The following is an 11,397-nucleotide window of genomic DNA, read 5'->3' on the forward strand; positions in this document are numbered from 1 at the left end:
CGGACGATCCGGCTGCGGTGGTCTTGCCGTTGGACGGCCGTTGTCATGACAACCAGGCGACCAGGGATCTTCACACCCAGCTCCGAACAAACAACAAGGACACCAGAGCGGACGGAACACCCGAGCGGAACCTCGGCATCTGGCCACAGGTCTGATTCAGATGCTCGATCCCAGCGATCCCAGACAAGCAAAACGCGCGACGCTTGCTGGAGCCCATGCGGTGGTGCATTGCGCAATGCAAGGATGTGGCTGACTGCCGCTGGCTGGCTGGTGGCCGGCTGGCCGGCTGGCAGACCGTTCGGGTTTTGGACAAGCGCCGAGTCGGAGGCTGGGAAGACAGGTCAGCACGGTGGACTCCGCTGGAGCGACAGACCGACCGATCACCCACCGCCGCTCTTCCCGTCCGCTTCTCCCAAGCCCAATCGCCGACGCCCACGCAAATTTGGACCTCAGGACGAAAGGGAGGTTGGGAAATCGAAAGTGCTCGACCTTCCAAGAGATTGCGAACAGCCGCGACCAATTGAGGCCCATGGTTTCCAGTGATCAGCCATCCTGCTCCTATGCAGCAGCAGGGGTCTGACCGACCTCCTCCAGCCACCCTGCCTATCAGGTGCGGGCACCAGCCTTGCGTCGCAGAGGGTCCCAAAGATCTCAGAGTCTTGGCCCGGCTTCCAGCCTCCCCAGAGCTCCACCCCCATCTGGAACAAAGCTGAGCTCCCGGATCGCGTCCAGGGTCGGGTGCGATTTGCCACCCGATTCAAGTCGGCAGGGCATTGCGTTCGACGAGACAGCGGACGTCGCACTCGGCTATGTTAGGGCTGCCATTGAGAAGGAGGGGAAGCGATTGCTGAAGACACGAAACAAGATTTCCCCAGTAATCGATGCCTTTCTCTTGCGAACCCTGCTGACACGGACAAGAAAATCGAGCGCGCCGTGTCGGCCGTGCAGGCGCTCAGGTCCGTTGCTTGCTTCAGCTGGACAGCGGCGACAGATGCTAGCTTGAATCGGACAGGGGGTGGAACAAACAAGGGGGGAGGTTGGGGACGACCCCACGCGCCGAGCGTCAATCAGGGCCGGGCGGGTAGGGACCCACATCTCGCGCTAGACCGAATCAGATGCGAGTAAACACGAGACGGGACCCACATCATGTAAACAGACGGCTGGGAAAGCAGGGAAGCAAGCAGCTCCTGCCACTTCCTGCCACTTCCTGCCACAGTCGGGATGCAGCCCCTGGTCCTGCCTCGTCGGCCATGGACCCTTGTAGAAGGCTCTCTTTCTGTCACACTCGCTGCAGATGGTTGGCCGAGTCTGACCCCAATTCGGCCTCTCGCGCCGCAATTCGCTGCCTCTTGCTGCTGGTCGCTGGCGTCGTGCTTGGAGGTGGTGCGTTCTGTTCTCCCCGCCAACCAGCAGCCAGCAGTAACCCGGACAGCACAGCAACCGAGTCCCGGATGGTGTCTGACGCTGGGGGGCGCCGGGTATTTGAACCGTCCTCTCTCGTCCCAGACCGGCCCTGCATCTCTCCCTCTTCCCTATTCCTCCAATTCGCAGCATCCCAAGCCTGTCTCGTGTTCTACGCAGACTCAGCAAGCTCCACCCTCCATTTCTTTCCCTTGTTGGAATTCGATTGAATAGAAGACGAGTCCGTTTCGAGGGCCTCTTCTATCTTCATTCGACTTCTTTCTAGGAAAAGAAGCAAGAGTCAATCTTCTTGTCGCCTTTCGCGTTCCCCACGTCGAAAGGTTGAGGAGAAGACTGTCTCTTCGCGCCCCTAAAGGTCGGCAACCTGGACTTTGAAGCTCGTGTTCCGGTCCCTTTCAGCGTCTTCCCGTCCTCGTACAGGGAGTCCGAGACCGCCACTCAAACCCACGTTCACGAAGAGGTCGAGATCAAGCTCCCCCAGCTCGCCGGACGGGAAGGTCACGCCTCTTCTTTCCAAGAACAAGCACATCTTCCTCCCCGCGAAGAGGGTCGCTTCAAAGAAGAGGTCCGCATCACTCGCCAAGAGGAGCACCGCCGTCCCGGCATCCGCGAAGAGTTCGTTGTCCGCGAGGAGTACCGCAAGTAAGTGTTTTTTGTTTTGTCCGCTTGTTTTTGTTTACAATGGCGGCATTGTTTTGCTGGGCGCTCTCCGCTGGAGACGGTGTGTTTTCAGCCTCTTCCTGGGGGCCCCCTTTACCGCTCTGGTTCAGCCGGGTCACCGCTCGGCCACCCCAGCTACCCCCCTGCTAGGGCCGGCGCCAAGCTGGTCTGGAGCCGGGGTGGCGGGTTGACCAAGCGACGGATCTGAGGTGAAAACACGACATAATCCGCGACCTGAGCTGCTTCCTGTCCTTCCCAACCTCTCACTTTTCCCTTCCACACAACAATATCTAACCCGTCCCTCCCCCCTCGGGTCAGACCCAAGCCAACCTACTCCGAGACTCGCATCGAGTACGACACCAAGGCCAACCCGGTGATCGACGCCGCTGAGAGCGAGTACCGTTCCCGCGTCCAATCCAACTACAAGGAACCCTCCGTCGTCGGCACCACCGTCACCACCGCCGACCCCCCGGCTCCTCGCCTCCTTACCTACAAGGAAGACAAGGCTAGCACCGTCGTCGACGACTACACCGTCGACCCGCCTGCTGCTCCTGCCCGCTCCGTCTACAAGAAGACTGCTTCGGTCGTCGGCACTACCGTCGACCCTCCGCGTCCCCCGCGCCTCACCCGCCACCAGCAAGTCGACATCGTCGAGGAGACCGTCGAGGCTCCCCGTTTCGAAACCAAGTCCAAGATGGGTTACTACGACGAGGACGGTAAGCTTAACCCCCATGATGCCCTCACTACCACAGCCCAGTTGCCTCTTCCCAACCTCCTACCCCTTCCCGAAGGTGACCCCTCTCAAGGTGTTGCCGTCGGCTGCATCACACATAAGTGTGCTCACTCAACCGTCAACCAGGCAACTACCACTCGTTCCGTGCTGGGTTGCACAATAAGTTGCACAAGTTGGCTGACCGCATTGCCCCCCATGAAGGCTCCGACCGCGTTGAGGAGGTCGTCCAGACCCGCCCCAAGGCTACCGCGAAGCCCGCGCACCCGCCCAACACGGTGACCATCCCCTGCCACCACATCCGCCTTGGCGACATCCTCATCCTGCAGGGCCGCCCTTGCCAGGTCATCCGCATCTCGACCTCGGCGGCCACTGGCCAGCACCGCTACCTTGGTGTTGACCTCTTCACCAAGCAGCTCCATGAGGAGTCGTCCTTCATCTCGAACCCGGCGCCCAGCGTCGTGGTTCAGACCATGCTCGGCCCTGTCTTCAAGCAGTACCGCGTCCTTGACCTGCAGGATGGCCGCATTGTTGCCATGACCGAGACGGGTGATGTCAAGCACAACCTGCCCGTCATCGACCAGAGCAACCTCTGGGGCCGCCTCCAGAAGGCTTTCGAGTCGGGCCGCGGCTCTGTCCGCGTCCTGGTCGTCTCGGATCACGGCCGTGAGATCGCTGTCGACATGAAGGTCGTCCATGGCTCCCGCCTCTAAGCGGCGAGTTGGATTCCCTTTTCCTGCCATGTTCGCGGGCAACTGTGGGCGTGGCGTGTATGTCATGATCAAGGCTTTGGACAATTTATGACCTCTTCCTCCTGTTTGCTCGCTGAGGGTTGATGGTGGGGAAGAGACGATTGGATAATGGCATCGTTGAATTGGGGATTTGTGGATGGACCTATTGGATAGCTTGTCATGTTGGTCGCTTCTCACGTGTACATGATGAATGTAATGGATGGATATTTATGGTATACCTTATTCGTACCCTCCACGCTCTGCTCTCGTGAATCGTTCCATGACTCGCTCCTCGCTGCACTGTCGAATCTAAGTTTGAGATGTCTGGTGTTGAACAGGGTTTGATCACGTGATAGCTTGCTCCTGAGTTTCTGTGAGTACAGATCTGTGGATGGTCCATGTTAATATCTTTGCCTATCGTACATCACATTAATTGCCGTAGATATATTTTGGAGCCAGTCATCCTTCTGTCCTCATGGCATGGCTTTATCATGTTGGCTTCCTACTTTTGTTGATGACATCGTTTTGAGGCGATGCAAGGGATGTGAACGAGATTCGGATACGGAGTAACTGTGTCGTCTTCCCCGACAAGTATTCTTCACCACATAATTCCAGCAGGTATCAGAAAAAAAGGTATTCTTATTTCTGGGAATTTGATCACTTTGAGAATGACTCCGTACCTATGTATCCTCTGAGAATTAAATAAGGCTGAGGTAGTAAAGCGAGAGTGCCGGGTTGATATAGACGGCTGCTGAGGAGGTACTCATGACTTCAATGAGTCAACATACAAGTATCTGGTATCTTTTTGAACCTCGAACGAGTACTTAATAAGTGGCCGGATCTAGGTGGGTAGTATGGTACTCATTTTATCATTATTAATTAAACCTGTACTCTTGTACTGTACTTTCGGTTCGTAAAGCTTCCACTCTTTGCTATTCCCCTTCCTACGCGTAGGTTGTGAGTCGAAGTACAGTACATGTAGGGAGGGAATGGAGTTCATTTCTGCGTTTTAATTTTTCTTTTCCCTCTCTCACACATCGCTGACACATCCAAATACGACCAGGACAAGCCGAGTTGCAAAGACTTGCCTACTCATATTGGCGCGCTCACTTACTTGTGGTTGTTTAATCCTACTCGTTGCTCGGTTGATGAGTTTGAGCCTCAATTTTTGTGACAGATGAGACCATATATTGCGCTTGCGTTTCTGGGCCTCCAGAGCTCGGCATCTGGTGCGGAGGGGGGCTGGATCTAGTGTCTAACGTGGAGTGATTGATGCTTAATGGGTAATAGTGGTATTATCATCACACGGGACTTAGACGAACCTGAAGTTCGCACCGGGCCGGGATGGGGTATGGTATGTACAATACAGCTCCGTTTCTGCGTCAGCGGAGCACTTTCTTCAAGTCTGTCCTTGTAATATCCTGTTCAGAAAAGAGTGGGATAGAGATCTGCAATGGCAAAGGTGCTCATACTACCTCTCTTAACTCTCGCACTCATCACCTCCGAACCGTGCCTTTATCTCCGAAGCATCCCATGAAATTACTAAGGCAGTCTTGAGATGATGGTACTCGTGAATTAACATGCGAAAGCACCCCCAAAATCTGCCAAGTCGACATCTCTGCTGCGACAGCTTCTTCTGTTCGGGCTTCTGTTCGGGAGCTGGGCCAACGTCCGGCGACCACTTTTGTACAAAAGAACGGCGTGTGACACACAAACCACATCCGACGCGGCAAGGACGGCAACGGGAGAAAAATAGAGGGCTACGCTACGGGCCGGGGATCGCATCCGCTAGCCGTGGAGTCTGGTGGTGTGGGATGATGAGTTTTTTAGTTTCCCACGTGTGTGGGATGTGATCACTGAGACACACAAACAGAGTTCGACAGAGAGAGATATGAGGTATGTGATTGATGATTTGAGGCCCACCGCTCTGGCCGAGCTGAGAGAGGGGCCAGAGCGAGGTGAAGAGGATGGATGGAAGTGAGTAAAGGTGGGATGACGCACCAGTCCTGCGTGCTAGCCCGCCGCCTGCATGCCTTGGCCGGCTGACCTAATAGCTAGTATTGGCCAGCAAAGAGAGCGAGAGCAGGGTGGCGAGTGGATTGGGTAGCGGGACCATCGGTGCCCGATGGGTTACTCTCTGTGTGTGGACGGGTAGATGGGAACGGGAGCGGACGAGACGGCGTCATGCAGCCTTGCATGCCTTCCCCGAACCGGAATTCTACCGGACAGAGCTGCTCCCCAGTTTGTCAAGATGGAACGTATGAATGGGGTTATGAGACGTCATGTTGGGGAACAGGGTGTGGGTTGGACACTTCTGTAGGTCCAGTGCTACCGACAGCTGCATGGATCAGCGTTGGTGTCAACGGCATGGGGAGAAGCGAAAAGGCAACCCCATGGTGGACGGCCTCGTGTTTGGAGGCGTGTGGCGCCTCGTTGGCATTGTGAGAAGTGGCATGTCCGTTGGAGATGGAATACTGTGTGATGCCATGATCTCCCAATCACTTTGGAAGACGAGCAGTGATTCGCTGCCCTGGTGTGCGGTACCAGTTATGGCCACCGGTTGACAAGATAATCTTGTTGAAGTTTGTTGTTATGTCTGGGTCACAAGGCTTTCGGGTGTGTAGAAGCCAACGATGATCCCCAAAGTCGTGGTGGGTCAGCTAAGACCGACGTCATGGGTGGTTGTGAAGTGGGCGGGCAAGTTGATGCGATGCGGACGCCCGGCTGCTGAGGCCAAACCAACGGAGGCGGGGCAGCCAGATGTGTGATTGAAAGATACGCGGAATGTTTGGAATGGATCAGCATGGAACCGATGGGAGGGAGAAGGACCGGAGGCATCTGTGTAAAAGTGAAGCAAACCTGTAGAATGAAAAGAAAAAGCCATGCGATTTGCCTTGCAGGAAACCCAGAGAGTTATCCATCGATGTCACTCCATGTAGGTAGGAAAGATCGCCATGCCAGGCAGATTCAGGTTCACTGCCCCACCCGCACAGCAAGTTTGCCTTCCGGATTATCTTCAACGGGCGCTGGCAGCCGTGTCCTGTTCGTTTTCCACGTTGGGACGAACAGGAGCCGCAGGACTCCGGGCGGGCATTGACTTCCTGGTAGGTACCTGAGGTACGTGTCGGCCAAGGAAACCTGGAAAGCAAGTCCCAGCCCCGGGTCCAACGGAAAACGGACAGTACGGAAATCCCCAATGCTAACCTGGAAGGTACGTACCTTAGGTGCTGGCTCTTACGGAATCTTTTCTATCCAATTCTCTTCTTCCATTTTCTAATTACTCGTAGCATTGGTACTGACAAATCCAGGTACGTGCCCTCACGCTGAGGTACATCTGTAGCTCAATATTCAACGCGCCATCCCCATCAGCAATCGACGAAATAAATGACGGAATCAATGGAAGCCGTTATCTTTCCCGTCTCCGGTGACAGGAGTTAATTTTCTTCTTTTTTTCTGGAATGTTTGGTGGTGCTTGACGGTGGCCGGATGGTCGCGGATGGCTGCCCCGCCGTGACATCGGAACCCCGCCCTTGTACTCCCGACTTACGACCGCACCCTGCAAGAGAGGCACTCCAACGGCAGAGCAAAGCCCTCGTCATCAGGGCGCTGCGCCTTCGGAGGGTAGCGGACGGAGAGGGCGGCACACCACTCGCTCGTTCAACTGGCACACACACCCACCACTTATCTGGGCCGGTTGCCTTGCCTTTTTAACCCGTGTCCCCGGAAATATTACCCCTCCAGCCGTGCCTGGACAGTCACCGCTCTTTCTTCCTTCCAAGAGCCCCTCCTTCTTCTCCTGTTGTCTGCTGCTCTGCGCCGTCAACACACGACGTCGTCAGTCAGTCAGTCCATCAGTCACTGAGGGACGCAGCTAGCAGACGCAGGAGAAGGCATTAGGCTGTACTGTATTTGTACAATCCAACAATTTTGTGTTTTTTTGTTTTTTTTCTGTTGTATGCTGCTGTCTTGTCTCTCAAAATGGCTGACCCTGCCCGCTATCGCTACATGCCCGACGCCGGTGGGAGGCGATCGCCTCCTCCCTATAATCCTGCTCGCGCGTCCATGCCCGTCACGGCTACCGGCTACTCGCTCTACGCCGGCGATCTCCATGCCATGTCTGCGTCGCACCACGAGGGCATGACTCGCCCTTCCGACGACTACCCGATGAGCCCTGTCCCCTCTTCGTCCGGTGCCTTCTCCGGGAGAGACAAGCCTGTTGGACGAAGCACCAGCGTCACAGATACCGCCCGCTCTCACCACCGGGCCGTTGATCATCCCAATCGTCCCGTCATCGTCACCAAGCATGCTGGTCCTGTCGCCGCTCTGAGGTCAGGAAGTCCTTCGCGCGACCCTTACCGTGCCAGTGACGAAGGGCCCTACTACGCCGAGCCCGCGTCCTCCATCCCTCGAGGCCGTCCACCCCCTTTAGACGACGATGATTACCGCCGCCTGCGAGAGAGAACCCATCAAGACCGCCTGGCAACCCGTGGCCCTGACACCTTTCGGCCGCCCCGTCCCGCCTCGCTCTATGCTGGCGGCGGCGCAAGCCACCGCACCGGCCCCCATCACACCTTCGAGTTCAGCGATGACGCTTACGAATACACCAAACCGAGCGATCTGGCCCGCTACGATCTTGAACATGACCGCCGTCCCAACAGAACCCGTCGCCCGAGCGTCGACCGCTACTACCGTCCCACCGTCAGCATCAGCACGGAACTGGCCAGGCCTTTCGATCTGCCAGAGAGGCGTCATGGGCCGCCACCGACAACGAGAGGCCTGGATAAGATAAATTGGGGCCCCACCGCTGGTGGAATCTACGACGGTGCTGGTGCTCGTATGCCCATGCCTCCGTCCATAGATACGAGGCCGGACCCTCGCCGTCCAGTCTACGACACTCCAGGGAGTCCAAGAGCCCGCCCCTATGTTGAGGACTATTACGACGATGACCCATATTACTACCACCGACCGGGTGATGTGCTTGACCGAGACATTGAGTATTTTCAGGACGATCGGGTTACCGCCCGTGGCTTCGGCATTCTCGTGGATGCAGATGATCTGGACGACCGCCGCCAGCTACCGGAAAAGATCTACCATGACGACCGTCGCGACCGCCGGGACCGTCGAGAGACGCAAAAACGATACGAGGTTCGCGAGCCGAGGCGGAGGTCAGATGAGGACGACCTGGAAATCATTCGCTATGGGCACGATGATCGAGAGCACCGCAGAAGGCACCGCGACCGCGACTATTCCGAGGACGAGGACGACCGCGACCGTAAAGACCGGAGGAAGCGTGACGATGAAGCAGATAATCGCGATGACAAGGCACGCGACAGGACCGCTGGCGGTCTAGGCATCGTGGCCGGGGCCCTTGGCCTTTCCAGGAAAAAGAACGACAGGGACCGTGACGAATCGCCGCCTCGGAGGCGTAAAGATGCAGAAGACTCCAAGTCTAGGAAGGAGCCGCTGCTTGGAGATGAGGAGTTTGAGATCGTGGAGCACCCGAGGGACCGTGAGAAAGGCCGGGATGAGAAGGAGCCCGAACGTGATGCCAAGCAATCGAAGGAGTCCAAGGATAACAAAGATCGGAAGGAGGCCAAGCAAAACGGAAAGAGCTCATCTCCCCGTGATGAGTCGCCGTCAAGTGATGACGAAAAGTCGAAGTCTCGGCGCCGGCAACGAGACTCAGGTTTTGATCCTAACGACACTGCCACTCTTGCTGAGATCAAGGCAAAGTTGGCCGAAACTGAAGTCAAGGACAATGCGAAGAAAAAGTCCGATGAGACTTCATCTTCCAAGGATAAGGACAAGGACGAGAAGGACCGCCCAGCCACCAGCAAGGATAACTCTACGCCGACCAAGGAAGACAAGTCCTCCTCGCCCGAAAAGCGCGACTCAGACAACAAGGACAAGGACGCTTCGGCCGTCGTGCCCAAGAAAGAAGAGAGCCGTGAGCTGGTTACCGCCCCGGCACGCGAGGAGAAGCAAGTCCGCGTGGTCCCGCCGCCCAAGGACAACGCCCCGGCGCCCGAGAAGAAGCCCATCAAGGGCATCCTCAAGCAGCCGCGCGCGCACTTCCCTGAGGAGCCCAACCCCGTGCGGGAGGGAGTGGCCCCGAACAAAAACGACAAGTCCAAGGCCGACGTCCCTCCGGGGGCTCGGTGGACCAAGATCAGCAGGAAGCTGGTCAACCCGGAGGCGCTCAGGATCGGGAACGAGCGGTTCGAGGTCCGCGACGACTTTGTCATCGTGTTGAGGGTCTTGAGCAAGGACGAGATCCAGGCGTATGCTCAGGCAACGGCTACTTTGAGGGGTATGTCCAACCTCGTTCGGCAGCAACCCAGTTAGCCAATGGTTACTGACAATGGTATTGCTTCCAGAGCGGCGCAGGAAAGAACTCGAGCGTGCCGAGCGCGAGGCCCGCAACGGGGGCGCGAACGACGACAGAGCCGCCGAGTACGACGAGGAGCGCGACCGTCGTGATGACGATGACGAGAAGAAGCAGAGGCACGCTCATCGCCAGCACCGTCGCGGGAGGGAGGAGGATGAGAGAGATAGGAGGGAGAGGGAGGAACGTCACAGGAGACATGCTAGGAGGGAGGAGGATGAGGAAGATGTCGTGGGTGAGGTGCGGAGGGCGCATTATAGGGGTTATGGAAGGGATTGAAACGCTTAATGCGGTGGTTTTGTGTGTATGAGAGAGAGAGTGTGTGTATGAGGGTGTGTTGGCGTCGGAGGTTATCTTCTGCTGTTTGTCTTTTTTTCCTCGGTTGGTTAATGGGTGTGTGGATGTTTTGTAAGATGGGAGGTATGGATTGATGTACAGGTGGATGTCTGGGTTATGGTTTATGGGTTATGAGCGATGTTATGTCATGATGTCACGACTTGGATGGGTTTTGTTTTTGCTTTTCGGCAAAAATGGATCTTGGGTATGTATAAGGGCGAGAGATGGCTGACTGTTGGATGTTGTATGATGATGCTGGGAATGGTGGATCGTTTTCTTCCTTTTTTTCTTTCCTTGGTGTTGTTTTACATGTTTATTTCTGCCTCTCCGTTTGCTATGTGATGGCGACAACAAAAACAATGTTGATGATGCTGGTTATCATGAAGCGGCTTGGGACACGGGAAAAGTTTGGGGTGTGTTTTATTAAAAGCACTTTTTCATTGCCTGCCTGTGTTCCAGTTGTTTCTACGACGGTTAACATGGGACTTGGAAAAACGAGAGGAAAAGAGAAAAAAAAGAAGTGTCTTCGTTAAATTAAGATTCCTATGGTTTCGTGATATCGGATGCTTGAGTTGAGCATGGTGACCTTCTTGTCGTCGATATTGCCTGTTTATTTTGGCGCTGACTCTCATGGTGTACTAACTGCTAATTTCTCGCCTCTTCTTCTTCCTCCTTCTCCTTCCCCTCCCTTTCTTCTCTCTCCCTTGGAAACGGATGTCTGCAGACCAGAATCTTGCTAGATTACTGGAGTCGTGTTTTGTCAAAATATCCCGAAGAGAGTATTCTCTTCACTACAGACGACACACATAGCTATCTCATGACTAGGTCACTATGGGACCTGATTACCCCTGTATGTTGTCTATTTGGATCCTAGTCTCGGGATAGACACCATTGGAAAACGTTGGGGGCGTTGAATGGCACATAGTCACGACCAGCACATGTGGTGTCATGAGACACTGGTGTATACTTACACACCGTAGACACCCACCGTTAAGTGAAAGCCAGGATTTGCGTTGAAGCTATTTTCTGCAACTGATGAACGCCTGTTCAGACCAAACTCGCTTCGTGGACTATCCGGCGAGGGGTTAACCACGCATCGTCGACAGAGTGTAAACATGGACCTCGCTGTTTCG

The 11,397-nt window shown here is 55.6% G+C and overlaps 2 protein-coding genes across 2 annotated transcripts; both read left to right on the top strand.

Annotated features, from left to right (window-relative positions):
- Window positions 1-215: 215 nt before the first annotated feature.
- On the top strand, window positions 216-3,525 carry VTJ04DRAFT_2655 (uncharacterized protein; the record flags this gene model as incomplete). Its single annotated transcript, XM_069360468.1, has 7 exons — window positions 216-340; window positions 567-738; window positions 919-956; window positions 1,295-1,478; window positions 1,778-2,064; window positions 2,401-2,798; window positions 2,942-3,525. 7 exons carry the CDS (start codon window positions 216-218, stop codon window positions 3,523-3,525), a joined length of 1,788 nt encoding a protein of 595 aa, XP_069221176.1.
- Window positions 3,526-7,521: 3,996 nt separating this feature from the next.
- Window positions 7,522-10,207, top strand: VTJ04DRAFT_2656 (uncharacterized protein; the record flags this gene model as incomplete). Its single annotated transcript, XM_069360469.1, has 2 exons — window positions 7,522-9,853; window positions 9,921-10,207. The coding sequence occupies 2 exons, from the start codon at window positions 7,522-7,524 to the stop codon at window positions 10,205-10,207; spliced, it is 2,619 nt and encodes an 872-aa protein (XP_069221177.1).
- Between the last annotated feature and the right edge of the window lie 1,190 nt (window positions 10,208-11,397).

Source organism: Mycothermus thermophilus (genome assembly GCF_041956435.1).
Source record: "Mycothermus thermophilus strain CBS 625.91 unplaced genomic scaffold VTJ04scaffold_2, whole genome shotgun sequence".
Classification (NCBI taxonomy): Eukaryota; Fungi; Ascomycota; class Sordariomycetes; order Sordariales; family Chaetomiaceae; genus Mycothermus; species Mycothermus thermophilus.